The sequence below is a fragment of the Miniopterus schreibersii genome, assembly GCF_964146895.1.
Source record: "Miniopterus schreibersii genome assembly, chromosome: 5".
Lineage (NCBI taxonomy): Eukaryota > Metazoa > Chordata > Mammalia > Chiroptera > Miniopteridae > Miniopterus > Miniopterus schreibersii.
Genome location: NC_138106.1, coordinates 56,330,073 through 56,351,109, shown reverse-complemented (window position 1 = coordinate 56,351,109; position 21,037 = coordinate 56,330,073). Strand labels below are relative to the sequence as shown.

Genomic DNA, 21,037 nt, shown 5'->3' with positions numbered 1-21,037 from the left:
CTGTTCTGAGTCAGCTGTGGAAGCCTAGGTGTGAGGTTGTGGGCTTTCTGTCTGTGGGGGTGCAAGAGAGATGTGGGAGATGGCTTTGTGACTTCCTGGCTTCTTCCTCTCCTCCACTCCTAGCTATTGGCCTGAACCTATTTTGGGGGATCACAGGTAGAGCGAAAAGGGGAGAGATAGGTGGGGAAAGACCTTCCCTGTCGTGCCATCTGTAATCTGGGTGAGGTGATTTCTGGGTAGAAGGATAAGAATGGTCATCCTGACCTCAGGGGCATGTGGTATATTTCTCAGAAATCTGTGACTGGCCCGTGGTTGCTGTCCCTTTAGTGCAGGTCACACCTCTCCTCTGGTTTTCTGCATCTTCCCTTCCTACAGCCCTTGAGTTTCTGGAGGCCAATCTCATTTGGGGGCTTCTTTGTTCCTCTTAGGTGTTCTTCTTGGGTTGAGAATTCTTTGCATGGCCTCCAGTTTTATCTGGGAAAATAGACACCGTGACCTCCTCTTTAGGAAAAGTGCTCCTTTCCCTCAGTATGATTATATCCCTCTTCTCTATGTCCATTTAGCACTGCTAGCCAAGCATGGCTCCCAACATAGCCTCTTCAACCTGAGTCAGGCATTGGTCCTTTTTGTCCCAACCTCCAGGGCACACAGGCCAGGAGCTCTGAGAAGAACAGTGTTGGAGGCATCACACTTCCTAATTTCTCACTATACTACCAAGCTACCAAGCTATAGTAATCAAAATAGTGTGCTGCTGGCATAGAAAGACACATAGACTCATGGAATTGAATAAAGAGGCCAGTAATAAAACCTAGCATATATGGTCAACTAATTTTCAACATGGGTGCCAAGAGTACACAATGGGAAACGATAGTCTCTTCAATAAATGGTGCCTGGAAAACTGGATATTCACATGCAAAAGAAGGAAACTGCACCCTTATCTTACACCATACACACAAAAAACCCTTCAAAATAGATTAAAGACTTAAACATAAGACCTGAAATTGTAAAACTCCTAGAAGAAAACTTAGGGAAAAGGTTCCTTGACATTGAGCTGGGCAAAGATTTTTTAGATATGACACCAAACCTCAGGCAACAAAAGGAAAAATAAAAAAGTATACTATGTCAAACTAAAAATACTTCTGCACAGCAAAGAAAACAACCAACAAACAATAAGGCAGTCTATGGGTTGGGAGACAATGCTTGCTAGTCATGTATCTGATAATGGATTAATATCCAAAAGATATAAGGAACTCATGGAACTCGATAGCAAAATAAGAAACAGCCTGTTAAAATGCAGGCAAAGGACCTGAATAGACATTTTTTCCAAAAAAGATATACAAATAGCAGAAGAATTGAGGCAGGAGAGGGAGGTGGTGAGAGTTTTCAGGCAGAGGACACAGCACATCAAAGGCGTGGATTAGTAATAGCAGTGTATGTGCTGAGTAACAAGAGGTAGCAATGCTGATATTGTTAAAGGTCAACCCAAATAAGGCCAAGGGGCCTTAACCTTAAACCACCAGGTAAAGCCAAGGAGAGTGAGTGGGATTTAATTTATCTAGGAAACTAGATAGCTCTCTAAATGGCTTCAGCTCCGCCTTCTACAGGATGAACAAAGTCCCATAGTAAAGGGATCACTCTTTCAATAACCTGTGCAACCTGGTTCAGACCCTCAGGACAAGATCCAGACAAAATTCAGCCAGAGACCATCAAAACTGAAACGACCTTTGGCTTTCTCGGGATAGTGATGGGGGTGTCATTGATCCTTTTGTTCTCAGTAGCTTATTGGCTCTATTCAGCCCTCCACAACCTCCACAGGCCTGCTTGTGAGGGGAAGCACAGAGCAGCTCTGATATCTAAGCCAGGCAGGAGATACAGTAATGTGAAGACCAAGGAAGCATGCGTGTGCTCCTCCTTCCACATGCAAGCGAGTTACATGGAATTGAAGGGATTCTCCTTCTTTTGCAGTAAACCCGCAGTAAGCAAGGATTTTTTTCACATTATTTTCTGACCTCCAGAAAAGAACATTGAATCAGTCATTTTAATACAAGTGAAATGCCCAGTCCAGTTATCATACTTCCTCAGGGCTCCAGGGACACTGCCAGATGAAATCATCTGGAACTAATCAGTGCCACCCAGCGTGGGCAATCTGACTTGCTCAGGAAAATGTTGCTTTTAAGTAAGAGTTATTTTAAAAGGTGGCCGGCAATTGCTTCGTAGCCTGAGATTTCTAGGTAACAGCAGTATAGCTTACAAATTAACGCAGTGTTCTCTGGTGATTATTTCCCAGTTCTTCTTGGTTGTTATTATCACCACTGGTACTGCATCACCACTGTTAAAACAATTCCTTTCTGTCTCTGCTTACTAAGTCACTTGGTGAATTCTATGGAGGTCAGTTCTCAGAGTGAGAGGTAGAGAGGAGGCGAGGGAAGAGGGGTGAGTGAATGAATGAGTGAGTGATGCTGGTCCATGGGAGGGGAGGTAAGAGACTGCAGGCTCTCAGTGGAAGATAAGCTTAGGAGGAGCACAGCATTATCACTAATTCACAGTATCTAATGATTATTTGTGGCTAGTCATTGCTTTCTTCTATGCATTTTTTTTTTACCTTCCCTTGATCCAAAAAAGATATGAGATAAGTTAAAAAATACAAACAATACAAAATTTTAAAAATAGGTAGCTGAAGAAATTGCTACAGAGGAACAAAGATAAAGCCATCTCAATGAGAGAAATAAAATTCAAATGGAGTCTGTGATCCATAAGTTCATAAAATATTACCAACCGGTTACCAAAGGAGAAGCATAGCTGCTCTTGATACAGAGACGGCCTGGACCTCCTCTTTGATGAGTGGTGGGAGGCAGTGAGCTGGAAGCTACAATTACTACACAAGGATCTGAACCACTGGTGGCTCAGTGGAGATGTAGGGAGATGAAAGAGGAGATGACTGCCAGTAGAAATTACTTCCCCATCATAAAGCTGATGCCCCAGAAAGCTGCCGCTCTCTTCACCCCTGCCAATTACCCCTTTCGGATGAAGCCTTTGGGGATGTAGTTCTTGACTTGGGTCAGCCTTGGGAAAGGGAGATTAGTTACCTTGAATCAGCCTCCTAGAAAGACCACGGGAAATGGGGCAACTGTAAAACTCATCAGGAGATTCAAGTCTCCCGTTGGTAGGATATGCTTGTAGTTTCAACACCTGAACTGAACTGTTGATGCCCTATTTTATAGCTCTAATATTACATTTTAACACTTAACCTCTTGCCAGGCACTCTTCTAAGTACTTGATAGAAATGACTCTCAGTCTGTGCAATCACCCTAGTGGAAAAGTACTATTTTACAAGTAAGGAATTGGAGGAAGCAAAAAGAAATCAATAGACTTTCCCAAGATTATACATCTAACATAGAACTAAGCCAGGATTCAACCCAGGGAGTCTTGCTCTGGAGTTCAAGCTTTTAATAGATAAGCTACAATGCTTTTGCAAATCTTCAAGTGCTTTGCAAATCTGTCTCCTAGACTCTGTCCACAGGTTGATGGGCCAAATGCAATGGCTTCCTAGAAGTTGAGATCTGTATGGAAATCTGTCCTCTTGGCTGTGTTTGACACCACTGACCCAGCAACTGGTGCCCAATGTTAGCTAACAAATACTTGCTGAGTTGTCCTGGCTTTCTCTGCTTCTGGAAACCTTCAATCATCCTGGCTTCTCCATCACCATGTACTCTGTCCCTGCCTCTCTGGCTCCTTCGTTTCCATCTTCTTTCTTCTGCCAGTCCATTACATGAAAGGACCCTTCATATTCCCTCTTAGGCTCACTTTTCTCTCCAGACCCACCCTCCCTGGGACTCACAGCTACTTCAATTATTGTCTACATGCTGGTGTCTCACAATATCTATTTGTATCTCAGCCTTACAGCTAAGATTTGGACTCACATAGTCTACCTTCTGCTGGGATTCAATGTCTCATACGTACTCAAGATAAATCTGCCCCGAATTAAATTCATCTTTGTGACTCTGGCCATTTCTAAAACTGCTTCTTCTCTGTTTATTTTCTCAGTTGATAATAGCATGACCCAAAGAGCTGCCCAAACAGAAATCTGGGAGTTATTGCGATAGCTCTCTCTTCTTAGTTATCTTTTCTTTATTTTTTATATCCAATTATTTACCACACCCTGGTGAGCCCACATTTTAAACCTGTCCATTTCTCTTTGTCCCAACAGCCTTCACTGTACAGTTCAGGCCACCACGGACTTACCATTAGGTTAGAGCATCTTGTAAGATTCGATTGAATGTCATTTCTTCCATGGGGCCTTTGGGATATAGCTTCTCTTACGTCTCCATCCACATCTCTCTTTTTTTAAAAAAAATAATAATAATCTTATTATTTTATTTATTTATTCTGGAGGGAGAGAGAAAACATCAACTTGAGAGAAAAACATTGATTGGTCGCCTCCCACATGTTCCCTGACCGGGGATCAAATCTGCAACCTGGGTATGTGCCCAGACCAAGAATTGAACCTGAGACCTTTGGGTGCAGAGGTACTAAGCTCAGCTAGCTGAGCTACACCGGCCAGGGCTCTATCCACATCTCTTTACTGTGCACAAAGTGCCTCCAACCTTTTGAACTGACTTCAGTTCTCTCCTGCCTTTTCTGTTCATGCTGCACGGAACCTTCTTCTCACCTCTCCTTTTTCTTCCCCCAACCCCCAGCTTGTCTTACTCATTGATCCCTCAGGCCTGGTTGCTATGTCACTACTTCCCAAAAGCCTTCCTCGAGGTCCCTTCTTGCTTATGTTTCCCTCCTCGGAACCCCACAGAACCATTCTCTACCACAAGCGGCGCTATCACCTTGAACTGCAATCAGGCTTCTACTGTTTGCAAGGGAAGGGAAACAAACCGCAGTAGTGACAAATTCTGAAATTTTATTGTGTTCCTTTATACTTGATATAGTATAGGTCCCTTTATCATTAAGAAAAGAGCCAATGAAGGGCCAAGCGTGTGTCTGGGTGCTCTGTTCCACAGTCATTCAAGAACCCAGGCTGCGGGCAGCTCTGTCACCTTTCAGTTACGGCTTCTAAGTCTCCCTGCATCACAAGGTCTGGATAGTACACGAGGAAAGATAGTACATGGGGGCTTATCCGTGGGAGGCTTTATAGGTCAGTCCTTGACATGGCAATCACCGCTCCCACTCACAATCCATGCCTAGGACTCAATACATGGCCACACCTAACCACACAGGGGACTAGGAATTGTGCTTCACTGTGTCTACGCTAGAAAGAAGGGGCTGGCTCGGTGACCAGCCAGGAGTCTCCCACACTGACCATTATTCTCACCAAACTGTGTTTGATGAGGGCAGAGGCAAAATTTCTCTTTCTCTTCACTTCGTCCCTGTTCCAGCACACGTTATGCACTCTGTATTTGTTGGATTAGTAAAGCTATTCATATCTGGTCTTTACAACAGTTTTTTTGCCCATCCTCATGCTGGGTGCCCATTTTAGTTCCTCGGACAGCATGACCTGAGGCAGCTTCTGACACATCTCTCCACATGTGACTGTCCAGGGAGCTGGGGGGGAGTATGTCTTTGATGTTCACTGGTAGGCTGCGTTGCAAAACGATTGCAGTTGATCATCTCTATAGGTGAACTGCTTATCGATGCAGAAACCATAATGCCAATTTATTTATTTATCCTACATATATTTTTTTAAAGATTTGATTACGCAGGTTTTCTATTTAAGGCATACCCTTACCCAGAATTGAGGTGCCTGGGAAGCTGGGGTGCCATTCACTCCTATCTAAAGCCAGAGAGTGAATGAGCATGCTGGCTGTCAGAATGTAAGGATATTGTTGAGAATATTGTATACATTATACAGTATTCTTTTTATAAAGCCTGGGGAGAAATTTGGGGGTTTTTTTGGTTTTTGTGTGTGTCTTTTAATAAATGTATCTGTACTCAAAAATGCATTATGAGTCTAAGAGATGTTTTTGTGTAACCTTTTCAAATCTTCACAGATATTAAAAGAGAAATTTGTTTTTAATCATAATAAAAGAAATAACTGTATTTTCTCTTGAAAATTGACTATTTTTGATCTTATGATGTCCATCAATGGCATAACATATATTCTTTATTTCTTAGCATTGTTACTAGAAAGTTCTGACCAAATGTTGGGCATATAGCTACCAAAAGCCCATGACATCAAGAAATGCATTTTGTGTACTATCTCCACTCAGGTTTCAAGGGGACTCAACATACCTTTTATAACTATATTTTCCTTGCCCTTATTTTTCCTTTCTCTGCACTTCTTTTAGCTTCTTTCACTGCATATTTATGTAAGTCACCTAAAATATGTTTTGGAACAAAAGAGAAATACACATAAATAAAATATATTGAAAATTTGCCTTTCCAAGAAACAACACGTTTTCAATTAAGTGTGGTTAGGTATTTTTCTTCTTTAATTTGCTTTATCCTCAGAGATATTTTCAAATGAATATGAACTAGTCTTTCATTTTAGGGGGAAGGGAGGGTAGAGGAGAATGAAAAATGAAGGATTATAAAGATAGAGATGACTCTGAAAGCTAGAAATTGATGTAAACACAAAAGCATATTTAGTATGTTAAAATATTATATACAATTGTGAAAATTCGCTGTAAGTAAGTTCCATGAGGGTGAGGACCTTGTCTTTATTGTTATTTGCATGTAGAATAGAGTCTGGCACATAGTAGACACTGTAACAATATATTGTGAAGGTATGAATGTAACACATTTGGCATTAGTTAGGAGAACTAGGTTAGAATAAAATAAATGATGCTGAATATTCGGTATATAACCATAAGCATGTACCTTTTGGCCTCAATTTCATAATTTATAAAATGAAGTGAATACTATATTCACTCAGATTCTTTCCAGCTCTAACATTCCATGCTCTGCATGCCACCATTGTTAATCACAGTGACAGAGTTAAACATGTGAATGTAAATAGCTATGACAATTTGGAAACTTTATTTTCAAAATAGGATATCCAGCTACGTCTTCAATGACCCCTGGAGATGTGAGTACACTGACTGCAAACAACACGCCTCAGAGTGAGTATAGCAAGGCTTTCCTGATATGATTCAAAACAGGCGACAGGTTCACAATTTTTATTACAGACCATGATAATGTTGAGGGTTGGGCAAAAGGCTCTATTTTCTCATCTGATGTTGATATTTCGGGTTTGAGTTACTTGTTGTAATTAGTAATCTGGTTACTACATGTTGTTATGACAATCACTATAATCTTAAAAATAAGGGTTGGTGATTTTTTATTAAACTAATTTGTCATGTACCTTTTATTTGTCATGGGATTCTAAGGTATATTTAACTAGTCTCAACAGTACTCCCAGTGATCTGAGTTGGTTACAAGAACAGAAAAAAAAAGCAAATCATGACTAGTTGGCATTAAACATAAGCTGTAGAACTTTCACGCAATATGCCAGCTAGCATTCCCTTGTAGGGAAGCATATTTCAATTTTCAGATTTCCCTAAAGTCACATAGATCAAAAATTCAGCACATCAAAGCAAAGTTAAATTACAGCTTTATGAAAAGGTTGGATTCTGGAAATTTTGTCTTACAGCTAGCAATTCCAATGTGACTACCCAAAGCTTCAACTACTCCTGGACCTCCATTGAAAAAGACACCAGCAACTGTAAGTATGAGTTCCTTTCAGGCCTCTGTGCCTCATTCATTCAACACGTATACTGAGCAACTCCTATGTGCTTTGTTCGTAATATTAACAAATATTTACAAAGCATCTACCATGTTGAAAGCATTGATGTTGGAGCTGAGCATATAGTTATTTCTCAATAGATAGTCTTGAACAGATAAATTAAATTCTACTTGTTGGTTACAATGGGGGAAATTATGTAGCTGTGGGCAAAAGAGTTTATTGGACAATGTTACAACAAAAAAGCTGAACTCCGACTTAAATTTATGCTATAATTACATATATATATGTATTATCCCATATTTTAATTCTCAGCATAACACTTGTTTTCTGATATTTTTCTTTATTTTATTTATTTGATTGTCTATTGAAATTATACAAGAATGTAAGATGCACAAGTACAGGTACCTAACCCTTTTTCTGCCTTGTTCACTGTGGTATCCTAAAGTTTGTAGCAGTGGCAATGGCAGGCATACACAGGTGCTCAGCAAATATTTCTTGAGTGATTGAAAGAATATGTGTACATATGGGCAAGGACAAGAAAGAAAGCATGTAAATACAGTGAAAAGAAATGATCTACTTAAATGAAATTTTTGAACTTCTTATTTGTTTGCTTTATAAATTATTATTACAATACTAGGTGTGCCAGGAACAAAAAAGAAATTCTTTTCACCCCATGCATCACATCAGTGTGAAGCATGCAGGCCACCCAAGGTACTTTCTGCCTCAGAAATTGGAAAAGCTCAAAAGTCCTTTATAATTTACTCAAGTCTATTCTTGGTTTTTTTTTAATAGATTTCATAATGAGATGAAATATTGTAATCCTTCACATTTTCTGTCTTTGCCAAATTGAAAAGTCTATTTATCTTCACACATTTTTTTTTATCATTTTTATAACAAAAATAGCCATAGAAATTGTGAAATCTAGAAAGGAACTTTAAAAGCAATAAATAATTTTTTTCCTGGCCGTAAAACCCAGATTTTTACTTGTGTAAGAATAAGGAGTCCTTGTTAACTAATTGCCATTTTTTATCCATAAACTTACAGAAAAAAATCCCTGCAGTGAGTTGTTCTATTTACAATCATTTACAAAAACACATTAAGATCCAACAAGTGAATATTGATTGCTTACTGCCAAACTGTTTTTGAAACATGTTTCTACTCGTTGGATTGTACTGTAATGTAACAGCCAATATTAGATGATGCATTTGGCAAGACTCATGATGGGCATTGGTGATGGGATTTTTTTTCTTCCAGTATGTTTATTTCAATAGATTTATGAAATGTTCAGAGGCAGGAAAAGAATGATAATGGATGGATTTCTGGTGAAATAAACACACAACAGTGTTTCTAAGGCCCTTGTTTTTTGTGAACATGTGCATAGGATATTTGTTTATACATTTATTTTATGTAGCTTATATTTATTTGGATATCACTAGATGGTTCTGAGTTCTTTGTATTTACACTAAATTTATAAATACATGTTTTAATGTATTTTTTTGTTGTCATTTTGTTTATCAACTTGAAGAAGTCTAAGCTTGGATTTTAGAATACTAAAGTCTAATCTTAGTTCAGCTTCCAAGTTTCCTCAATCTGAAACAGAAATGCTTATTTCACTTTAATCACCTATGAAATGGGGATACCAAATCTGACCATCTAAATGCCCAAAATTTATAAGGCTAATAATATCTAAGGACATATTTTCATCCTGACACTCAGGTGATCAGGCCATGGGGCAGAAAATTGGAGCTTAATTACTTTTTTCATTTTGGTTTTCCCTATCATCCATCTGGTCCACTGGAGATGAATGTCACATTTAAATCAGTCAGTCTGTCAAGTTAGACAAGCAGAAAAATGATATGAATCTCCATGGTCCCCTATGCTTCCAACTTGCCCCATTACCAAAATCAACAAGCTTATTATCAACACATACACACACACACACACACACACACACACACACACACACACACACCTGGGCCTCAGAGTACCTTTTATTGACCTCACATGGGGTCTTTATTCTGTTCTTTAACCATGCATTGCCTGTCCTTCAAAATTCATGTATTCTTCTTAAATCTTAAAGATGCATTGCTTGTCCTGTCTGTGGTTCTGTCTGGGTCTTCCCAGGCTTTTGGTAGCTGTACCTAACAATTTCTTAACAACCCTTTCTACTTTCCATTGGCAGAGGGTGATGGACAGGCTAGAGTTGAGGGGCTGAGAGTCAGTGGCAGGGACATAGCAATGAGAGAGCCCACAGCAATGCTGGGCCCTGTTCGTCTTCCAGTCTCCATGATAACCTTCAGTCCCTCTGTTCCTTGTTGGCTGGGATGCTGATTCTTTAAATTCACCACTCTTGTCCTCAAATTCTAAAATCTTATATGTCTCAGGTCTCATCTCATTCCATTTTCCTTTTGTCTAAAATGCTGTTCTCCCATTCTGTCATCTAGTTTCCAATTAGTCAGTCTCAAATTAAAGATGTATTTCTCTGATTTAAAATTCTATTGTTTGTTAAACTACCAGTTTCTGGGGCCTTCCTCACAGTGAGCACACAAACCTCACACTTTGAAAGCTCATGAATGTCTTCTTTTTGTGGTTGGGAAGAGCATGAGGGTCCTATCCTTGGACTAGGAGATCATGGCAAGAGTAGACACTGTAGCTAGTTCCAGCATGTATGTTCTGGTGGAAGAGGCAGTGCTGGCCGAGTACACAGTCACCCTGAAGAGGAAGATAGGGCAGACCAAGGTCACTGAGGTCTCCATATCTAAGCCCCTCATCTCTGGTTATTTTGCTACCTATGTCAATGTTCTAGGACAAAATTAAGGACAGAAGAACTCAGAGTCCCTTTAGGAAGACTAGATGACCTAGAAAAAGTCTGGACATGCAAAAATGATTCCAGGATTTCAGAGAAGTTCAGTTTACCACAAATACCCTACAAAAGTAACAGAAATTACCTGTGGTTTCATCAAAAGAGGAGCTGCTGAACTTCAGATAATCAGAGACTTTGATATGACGCTAAGTAGATATTCCTACAAAGGGAAAATGCCTAACATGTCCAATTCTTGACAACTGTAAACTGGTTACAGACAGACATCTAAAAAAAGTTACTGCAACTAAATGAAACATACTGTGCTATTAAAGTTGATCCTGTTTTTACCATAGAAGTACGCTTTTATGGTAGAATGGTACCACATAGTTTCCTTGTTGAACAAGCTTTACCAAAAGTAAAATGTAAAGATATTGTGAAAGAAATCAAGGTTATGCTAAAAAGAGAATATAAAAATTTATGGGAGAAACTCCATCAACACAGTATTCCTGTGTTCATGTTTTTAGCTGATAATGGTGATGTACTAATGGAGGTTATCCATCAAACTGATGTTTATCATCCAAATGTCAAAGTCATGTTCATTTGTGGATTTGATAAAAATGGGTGCTCAAAAGTTTGAAAGAGATTTAACTCTAGTATTTAAAAAACATGACAATGCCTTGAAGAGCACAGGCTAGTTCAATCAATTAAAAAATAATAGAAACACAATTCTGCTGAGGCTCTCAAGACTTAAAAAACAGCAGATGGAGTAGTAGATGTGGAACACATTCTAAAAATTGAGTATCTAAATGATAGAGTATAGGAGCTTTTAGAAAAGTATTGCTTAGTGAAAGATAAATCACTGGAGGTAGCCAACTCTGTCTTCCTGAGGAGGCTATAAACAAGCATTCTTCAGGAAGCCCTCTCTCCTGTGGGAGCATTTGATGCAAAAATTGTTCATCTCTTCATCTTGCTGAAAGACTTTTATTTATAATATATTCTTTCTCCTGAAGATTTTTTTTTTACATTACTTAAGTATGTTCCGACATGTTGAATCCATCAACTGGAAGCTCCTTTTTCTTCATATCCCTCAATACACTCCCCACTGTATTTTTTTAAACAAAGTTAAAATACAATCTTAAAACCAAATTTAAAAAAATAGCTCCCTACTCTTTCAAAGTAGCTTTTGTAGTTTAATTCTATCACACATTTTTTAAGATGTCTTTTTACACTTGAAAAATTCCTAGAAGTCTAAAAATAAGCTTTATAAAATGGTCAAATAATTTGCATGATTTTAAATATTGCCATTTTTTTAAATTTGGATGAATCATGCTGATGATATCACCATCTCCCGAAATTGTGTTATGCTTAAAAAAACAAATTCTTGGTGTTCACATGTAACTGATCATTAAAAAATGTTCTCTATTAACCTGCTGATAATAAATATGAGATGGAAAATCTTTTTTAAAAATACCTGTTTTCCTTAAAGGGATAGCACTTGATCAACTATTTATATCTTAGTATAACTAATTAATCACATACTTTCTTACAAACTGAATTTGAAGAGATAAGGTATAAAGACATCAAGCCTTAAAGTAAAAAGTAAGCAAATTGTTGTACCTAAATCTAGGCCTGGTCCCAATTTCTTTTTATAGGTGTTGCCCTTTGTCAATCAAATTCCTGGCTTAATGGCTTAACCATTAAAAATGGACATTAAAAAAATGCTCCATCATCATCTGTAGACCTTGGTATTCTGTTTATAAAAAAAAAAAGAGCCAAGATCACAGGTGCAGGGTTAGAGAATTATATTGAAGATAAGAACATCTCTCTGGCCTAGTCAAACTCATAATAGCTATGTGAAAAAACACCCTTTCCTGTGGGGTGACTCCACATGGAAGTTGCCATGACAGACTGTTCTGTGACCAATCCCTAGAAAGCACTGACTTATACCTCTTCTGAAGGACCTGATAATATACCTTTGTCTGCAGCTGCAACTGCCACCGGTATTCAGGGAAAAGCCAAGAAGGGAAGGCTAAGGTTGTTTTTAAATGTTTGTTTTATTTTATTTTGGTTTGGTTTTGCTCCTTTGCTTTGGTCTGGACACACAAGAAAACATTTAACTTGTAAAATTATGTATGCCAATGTTTTAAATAAATGAGCATACTACTCATGCACCACTATAGTTATTTTACTTTACATCATATTATTGGCCTGTTATCAAATACAGATATGGGGAGTTTGCCAAGTAGATTTCTCTTGCCAGAGATGGGGAACTAAACAAAATGAGTTAATGGATCTATTTCAAAAGCCATATGTGCTGTCTGAGTTTGCTGCCATCCACTTAAGGGGAAGGTTTGCCTCTGAATGCATCCAAAGGACACACCCAGCAGCTAACAGGCCTGTGACCATGGGGGTTTGATAATTCACTGTTGACAGAGTTCAGTTTTCACAGTTGAAGGAGAATGTCAGCTTACCCACAAATACAAACTAGTTTGTTCCCTCCTGTGTTCTACCAAGATCTTCAAAGTCCTGTTGGCACCTTTCCTTGACTAAAGGCCACTGTGACACGCCTGGGTTTTTGTTCTCTCCTGTTCTTTTAGCTCATCTATGGGATGGACATGAGAATAGTCACAACACACTCTCTGTGGCTGGAAGAACCTCTCCTGGTATTTTCCTTTCCTTTCTTCTTCTTTCTTCTACGTAGCTATAATCCAAACCTTCCCTATTAGAGACATCAGGACCACAAGCATTCCCTCAACTCCCACTTTATCTTGGGACTTTCTAATGTGTGCTGCAGAATAGTTCAATGATGATACTTTGAATGTATATTAATATCCCTTTTTATAATCATTAGATTCAATTAAAGGTCAAGAAGAGAAAACAGCTAGTCTTACACAGATTGATTTTTCCAATATGCTCTTTCTTCCTTTAGCAGTTTCATGGATGCCCAGTGAAACGTACAGTTCACCCCCCTCAAGTGTAGGCTCGACACTTCAGGGTGAGTACATGGAGAAAATTTAAGGTCAGGGAAGGTAGTGGTCTGTTTTATCTGGGTGGAGATTAACAAACAAGGACTGATAAGAACCCAATATTAGATAGGTACTTAAGAGTACATCTTGATAATGAAAATGAGTGACAATGATAATGAATGGAATCAAAATTCTTCCCAGTCACTGAAAGAAGTTAGTCAGAGACCAAGTCTTAGATTTTTCTCTCTTTTATTTCAACATTAAATCTACACAATAGCTTTTTTTAACCAATTAAATTCATTAAATGTTTATTTTGTTTTATTTTTTCATTGGAAAATTGGATGATTTGTCAATATGGACTTGTCTACTTGAATGTTGCAAAGGAATTTTTACTGAACTTTTCAAACACATTAGAGTTGGGAGAATTAGTATTTTCATTGGCTGGACTTCTGATATCCTGAGAAAATAGGGATAGACCTCATCTTTCAATGATTCCAAATTAAGATATTTTCCCATAATTACTTAAATTTCTCATGGAGATTCTTTAGCAGATATTGGCTTATTGTGTGTGCTGTACAGCTTTTCTCTTTTTTTTTTCTTTAAACCAGTAGGAAGTTTCACTACTTTGGTAGCTGTTAGGTAGATCCTAGGATCCTAGCCTTACTGTAAATTAGTCCTTAGTGAACTTTACACATTAAATTTTAGGAGCATTTAAGCCATTCAAATTAAGCTTTTCCTAATAATAATGGAAATCCAATCATGATTTTACACCATTTGATCAGGTTGAGATGGCTATTAAGATCTATTCTGATAATCCCCTTTGTATCCCTAGGTGATGACTTCACCAGCACAACCAAAGAATTATCAGAACTTCCCACAACTGCCAATAGATCCACTAAAAATAATTACAGCCATATCACCAGTGAGTCATTTGCCACTTATTTTTGGATGTTATGTTTTATTCACTCAAAAAAAGTTTATTGAGTATCTATGGTTTGCCAGAAGCTGTACCGTTGTTGGGTATACAGTGAAAACACTGGCTTCCTAAAGATTATAATCTGTTAGAGATGATAAATAGTAAATAAGTAACCATACAATTAAATTTATTTGTGACATGCTATGATATAGTACAAGGTATTATCAGAGTCTAACAGAAAGACCTGATTTTAATTGGGGAACAAAAAAGGACTTGCTGAAAAAAATTAAAATTAAAACCTGAAAAGTGAATGAGATTGATTACCCAAGTGAAAAGTAGTGAGTAACACTTCAGTCTTGTGAAAATATAGTTGGAGTCAAGAAGAAGAGTATTGGAACAAAGAGAATTTAATTCCTATATTCAACTAATAAAAGTTTTTCAATGCTTAGCTTATGTCATAAGAGGGCAAGGGATTCAATAAAGTTAGGACCCTCCTAGTGCAGGCCTTGATTGTAAATTCAGAGGTATAATCGACACTTTCACTTCAGGGGTTATTCACTTGACTAGTGAACTCTTCACCTGGGTTCTCAGCTTGTTTCATATGGAAGGTCATGCAATCCTCAGATTATTAGAGCATCATCCTTCACACAACATGGCAATGGAGTTGCAAACAGAGACCCTACCAATATCTTTAAGATATTGGTGCCTTTAAGAACTGCCTACCTTGAAGATGGGGCAAGGTTGGAGCTCTGCTTCTGCGCTGAGACATTCCTGAAGTCAGTGGTCTCAGTTTCTGTATTTGGTTTGAAGAAAATTTGTAAACATTAATATAACACCCATTGAAAACCTTTTGTTTTTCATTTCTTTGAAACTTTGGGGATAAAAAGTCATATCCCACCTTACTGCTAGTCTAGAGCCCAGTCAATTTTGACTTCACTAAAACAGAACTTTGTGTGGTCCTGAGTTGTCCAAATGTATGGTTGTTTCTTTTGTGATCATGATATTCTAGTGGTCTGAACTACTATGAACTCTCTCTAGCCACCTTCACATACCCAGTACCACATGGTTGTGCCTTATAGACTGCATGAGCTTGCAAGGTACCCTCAGTGTCGGTTTCAACAGGGCTGAGGTAGGGTGACCATCAGGAAGACCTTGAATCCCTGGATTTGAGTTGTAAAAGGGAAAGCCTTCAACACTGATAACCAATGTTAACATGACATCATGTGGCTGCATAGTTTTCAAACTATGTAAAACAGAAAAGACTTGGTACCAAATATTTATATCCATTTTTTTAGCCTGTATCTTTTTTTTTGAGACTTTGCTGTATTAAAACCAGCATAATAAATCTAGACAATAAGAGAAATTTAAAACCTAGTTTCCATCTACAAATAGTTTATAATCTAATCAAAACAATAAAAGAAAATCAATCCAGATAATTCTGATACAAAAATGCACTTTTTCCCCAAATGATCTATGTAATCTAAAGAGCCAAAGATCTATCTGTAATGTATAAGGATTTTGCTGGAGTGTTGTTAGAAATAACAAAAGCCTGGAAACAATTCAACTACCTAACATTAAGAGACCAATTAAATAAACTATGGTAGATCCATACATTGGGGAATTAGCCAGTAGTTTAATCAAATGAGATAAATCTCCATGCACTTCTTTGGGAAGTATTCCAAGAACTTCTTTTTTTTTTAAGAGAAAGAAACCAGGGGACAGACAGAACAGTATGTACAGGATTCCCCCATTTGTAATAAAAGGAATATATATTCATGATATACATGTTTATATATGCATAGAAATTTTCTGGTAGAATATGTAATTAACTATTGAAAGCTGTTGCCTCTAGTGTAGGTAACTGGCACCTGAAGTAGTAAGGGCGCTTCCTTTTCATTGTAGTTTTATATTTCTGTGCTGTTTGAATTTTTAACATGATCATAAGTGCTTTTTGAAAAGGAAATACTTCTATTTACTTCCAGGTAGAACCAGGCAACCTTATTTACTAAAAAAGTAAAGCCATCCAGAGTATGATATTTATTTCACTGCTGGTCTAGAATCCATAATATTTCAGTGTTTGATTCATGCAGTTTAACTTAGTATTCAAATGTTTAAAAGTTAATGAATGAGTTGAGTATGGGTATGGTCAGCAGAGATAAAAAAAAAAAAAAAATCAGCCTATTGATTGATTACTCACCGATATAATTTTAGCCAGTTCTTTATTTTCAACTTCCTTTTCAGACCACAGAAACAGCAAAACAAACTGGTTTCATTTTAACCCCTTTTGTCCATCCTCCCCTTTCTATTTCTGAAATGGATATGGGGAGAAAAAAAGAGGGAAAGTGATAGAAAAGGTCAAGAAAACCTCTCCCCTGGATATGATTGCCTGAGTGACATTCACATGAGACGTCTTGGCACGTAGTCTTTTCGGCACTACAACTCCATAAGTAGTGGCCAGCACTGCTCGCTTTGGCCCTTCAGGACTTTGGAATGTCATGTCGCTGTCTCCTCTTTTGTCCCCCTCCTATCACACATACTTCCATAAAGCATTTAATGGCTTCTTCAAGAATAAGAAAATCCAAAGCTAGACTGTTGGTTCACAGATAAAGTTTTCTTTACTGGATTAAATTTGTAATACAGATGAAAAGATTATCATTTTAACTTATTCATTCCTACAAATTCGTTCCAACATTTCATTGGGTACCATGTGTCAGGAATTGTCCAGGGCCTTGGGAAAATGAAGGAAAAGATCAGTCATGGAACATATGCACAAGAAAGACATTCGTGTAAAAATGCAGTTGTTTAAATGCCAAACCAGAAATGAGAAAAGGGCATAGACATGATCCCAAAGCACGACTGTGCTCAAGGAACACCTCATGGCCCTTGAATGAAATATGTGTCAGGTAGGAGAAACAGTTCAATTAACTCTGGTTTCCAGTGGCCAGAGTTTGGCATTAAAATTCCTCTCTCTTTATGCCCTTTTCAGGTATTGTGATTAATAAGCCCAAAGATGGAATGTCCTGGCCTGTGATTGTAGCAGCTTTGCTCTTTTTCTGCCTGGTATTGTTTGGTCTTGGAGTGAGAAAATGGTGTCAGTACCAGCAAGAAATGTGAGTGTAATGCTAAGATATGCAGAAACAGATCCTTTTTCAACATGCCTTATTCACTCAGCACTATAAATATCCTTCCTATATGAGTCTCTCTCATATTTAACTGAGGAAACAAGGCTCAGAAGGGCTACATAGCTTTCCTAGCCCCACACTGTTGGGATTAAGTGCACAACTTCTGACTGGGTATCCCCTCTGCCTGCTCTGGCTGTAACACTACACTCAGCAGATGAGACAAGTCAGTGGGCATGAAATAAAAACCGAACCTCACCTTACCTCAAAATTGAAAATAATTTTTCTTTTAATCTTCATTATTTTTTCATTTTCATGCATCTCTGAACTGCCTGGGCCTAGCTGTGCCTAGATGCTCAAGTGTGAAATTGAGTGAGAAAGGTAATTTTAAGAAATTTCCAGCTGCTTTTCAGCAGAATGGGCTTTTACTACCCTGTACCTTTTTCCCCAAGAGGAAAAGAAAGGAAGCAGTGGGTCACCCCTTTTTTTTGTCTTATTGGAATATTTTCTGGGAGCTCCTCTTCCAATCCACAATCCGAAATGACATGTAAGGTGATGCTCCACTCTGGCTATTTTGGATCAGTACAGATTAGTCCATGATTAGAGGAGACCCTCCTAATACATAGGGCTGATCTCCCATGTACCTTACGACTACTATCTAAGATAACATTGACCATGGCGCAGTACCTTGTACTTTTCTGAGAGTAACCACAAAGACTATAACCACGTGCAGGGAATGTTTCATGGTGAATGACATACTAAACCAGTAGTGAGAAATTGTGGATTCTTATCCAAGTACTACACTTTGGCTACCATGTGACCTTAAGAAATTCATAATTTACCTAAAAAAATGGAAGTGCAAATTTCTTAGAATTTTATCTACCTTTTGATAAACATTGTCTCCATTAAAGCACCACAAAACCAGGTAACAGGCATTGGGATTTATACCATAGAATGAGAAAATGGGACTCTAAAAATCTGAAATGATTTTTTGTTGTGCTGTAGTCAAATATCTGTGTTATATAGAGATGAGAAACAATCTCTTGAAAGATGTGTGTGTGTGTGTGTGTGTGTGTGTGAGAGAGAGAGAGAGAGAGAGAGAGAGAGAGAGAGAGAGAGAGAGAGAATGAAGTTGAGATGCTATGGATTGACAGACAAGGGGTGCAGATGTTTGAGTCATGGACATAAATCTGCTCACAGATATATTCCTGTTTTCTAACATCAAGAGGGGTGGAGCATTTGTGCAGCTAAATACCACACTCACCTCTATGCTTGATGCATTTCAGGCAAGAGATGAGTTGTGATAACAGAAAACAGTACTTTATACAAAGATGACATTCAGAATGTTTACTGACTTAAAGAGAGGGATCATGGCATTATCTATTTAGTACCAACCAAGTCAGAAGAGCTTTACTTCCCACCTCAACCAGATCCCCACAGCACATAATGAGTGTGTGGGTGAAGGCTGGGGGTAAGGTTGGTAAAGGGACTATTTGAAAAGCTTCAGTCTTTGGTTCCAGAATTTTAAATTTTTTCCTCTGGAGGAATGTTTTAACTCACATAAGAGAAGCACTTCTATTAGGAAGCAGTTGCCATGGAGAGTATGGGTTTTGGTTAAAAGACTTGAATTGCTGCTCTGGTCCTGTTGAGCAAGATACTTAAAACCTTTGTACTTCATTTTTATCTGTGGAATGGTGTCAGTAATATTCAATTTCTAGATACAAATTAAATAATGTAATGACAAAAGCCCTTTGCAAACTATAAAATTACCATATAAATATTAATTAATGATATGATCATGATAAAAGTAGCAAGCAGAAGGTTATATGGGTACCAAGAAAATCTGAGAGAGTTTAGTGGGGTATTTCTCTTTCTCTGTTTCTTACTTTAAAAGAATATTTTATATATATGTGTATATGTATATTATAAATATGTACATATATATCTCTTTCAATCACCCTCTCACATTCTTAGCACTGAAAGATCCATGTGTTTTTCCTAGCATGGAAAGACCCCCGCCTTTCAAGCCACCTCCACCTCCCATCAAGTACACTTGCATTCAAGAGCCCATTGGAAGTGATCCGCCCTATCATGAGATGGAAACACTCTAGTCCTTTAAGGCTTTGCCATACAACAAAACTCTGCTAGAATCCTGTTGAGAAGGTAGATATTTTGCTGTGTTAAATATTTGCCCTCTAGCCAAGCCTCTCCTGCTGCTGAAATGGATGTCGGAAGAGAATGACCTGTTTTCCCAGCAACTTTCATCTGCATATGCCTTTAAAGAAGAGAGAGGATATGTTGTGCTGGCACCCAGTGCAATCTGTAGGAATGTTCTTGCTTATGTAAGAAGTGCAAATTAGGCTGCTGCCATTAAAAAATACTTGCAGTGTTTTTATTTTTCATTTTAATTATCTGACTGAGGTGACAACAATGGTTTCAAGCATATGTCCCTAACAGATCGTTTTCTCTTTGGGCATCTGCCAACATTCTAAACTATTTGCCAAAATCATGATAATCTCTGAGGTTTTTGCATTCCCTAGGAAAATTACAGGAAGAAAATGTGAAAGTTCTAGCAAGAGTTCCAAATAATGGAAAATTGCAACTTGCCTCCATATTGAAATTCTGTTGTTTATTCTCACTGGAGGAAAACAGAATATTCTGCACAAGAACCCCAGCTTCAATCCTCCTTCACCCTTCTTCCCAGTACATGTAGCCCAAGATTCTGTCCCAGAGGATGAGGAAGGATCGAAGAGACAACTAACCAACAACCAAGTAGCCTAGTAGATACAGCCCTTAACTGGCTTCTAAAGTTATATGAGCTAAGAGTGACTTCATTCTCAGCTTTACCTGTGTGTGTGTGTGTGTGTGTGTGTGTGTGTGTGTGTGTGTGTGTATCAAACCACTGACAAACTGTTCTATAAGTAAACAGACAGCCTAACGCTAACCTAACTAATTTAATTCCCATTAGTCTCTTTTTTATCTGGGGACCTTTCTGTTCACTCAATGTACCTGTTTGATATTGATATGTCTTGAAACAAATAAAGAGCCTCAAATCAGACTAGCATTGATGAGTTAACCCTGCTCCTACCAGTCTTTTATAAAACAGTTCAAACAGAACATACAGGTGGTGGGGAAAGAAACCTAGTCAGCCTGATCTGCTCTGTATTCGGCAGTAGTTTGTGAGTGAATAAATTACTGATGCCCCTTGTCCCTCTAAACCTTGCCACAGTCCCCTGCACCAGGAGGGAAGAACAGATGCTGATAGATATGATAGCAAATTGTGTAGGGTTTGAGTCTCAAAAGGAATCTTTACTTCATTTTCAGTGTACTTATCCCTAACTTGGAGAACCTTTTTGATATCAAGGCTGTCCCTCCTGATCAATTAAATCAGAATCTCTGTTCTAGTAGGCCCAGGCATAAGCACTCTCACAAATGGCTCAAGTGTTCAACCAATGTTGAGAACTGCTAAACCAGTGGAAGTCCCTTCTCATTGATCAGAATCTTGAGTAAGCGCTTAACTCTTGTGGTACCCAGCTTCCAAGT

At 38.2% G+C, this 21,037-nt stretch overlaps 1 protein-coding gene and 1 pseudogene across 3 annotated transcripts in view; both read left to right on the top strand.

The window, feature by feature from the left end:
* Nucleotides 1-20,551, top strand: part of CD96 (CD96 molecule) — a 70,826-nt gene extending 50,275 nt beyond the window's left edge. The window contains exons 9-14 of one of the 2 annotated variants that reach the window (XM_081138630.1): nt 6,999-7,067; nt 7,598-7,669; nt 13,423-13,488; nt 14,292-14,381; nt 17,362-17,485; nt 19,497-20,551. In XM_081138630.1, the coding sequence (XP_080994756.1) occupies nt 6,999-7,067; nt 7,598-7,669; nt 13,423-13,488; nt 14,292-14,381; nt 17,362-17,485; nt 19,497-19,605 (530 nt within the window). In that variant the 3' untranslated portion in view covers nt 19,606-20,551. The remainder of the gene's footprint in view (nt 1-6,998; nt 7,068-7,597; nt 7,670-13,422; nt 13,489-14,291; nt 14,382-17,361; nt 17,486-19,496) is intronic. The other variant, XM_081138631.1, reaches the window with a different exon arrangement.
* On the top strand, nt 10,574-11,391 carry LOC308557901 (cytosolic 5'-nucleotidase 3A pseudogene; annotated as a pseudogene). The gene has a single exon. The product of its transcript is annotated as a cytosolic 5'-nucleotidase 3A pseudogene (transcript).
* Nucleotides 20,552-21,037: the final 486 nt, after the last annotated feature.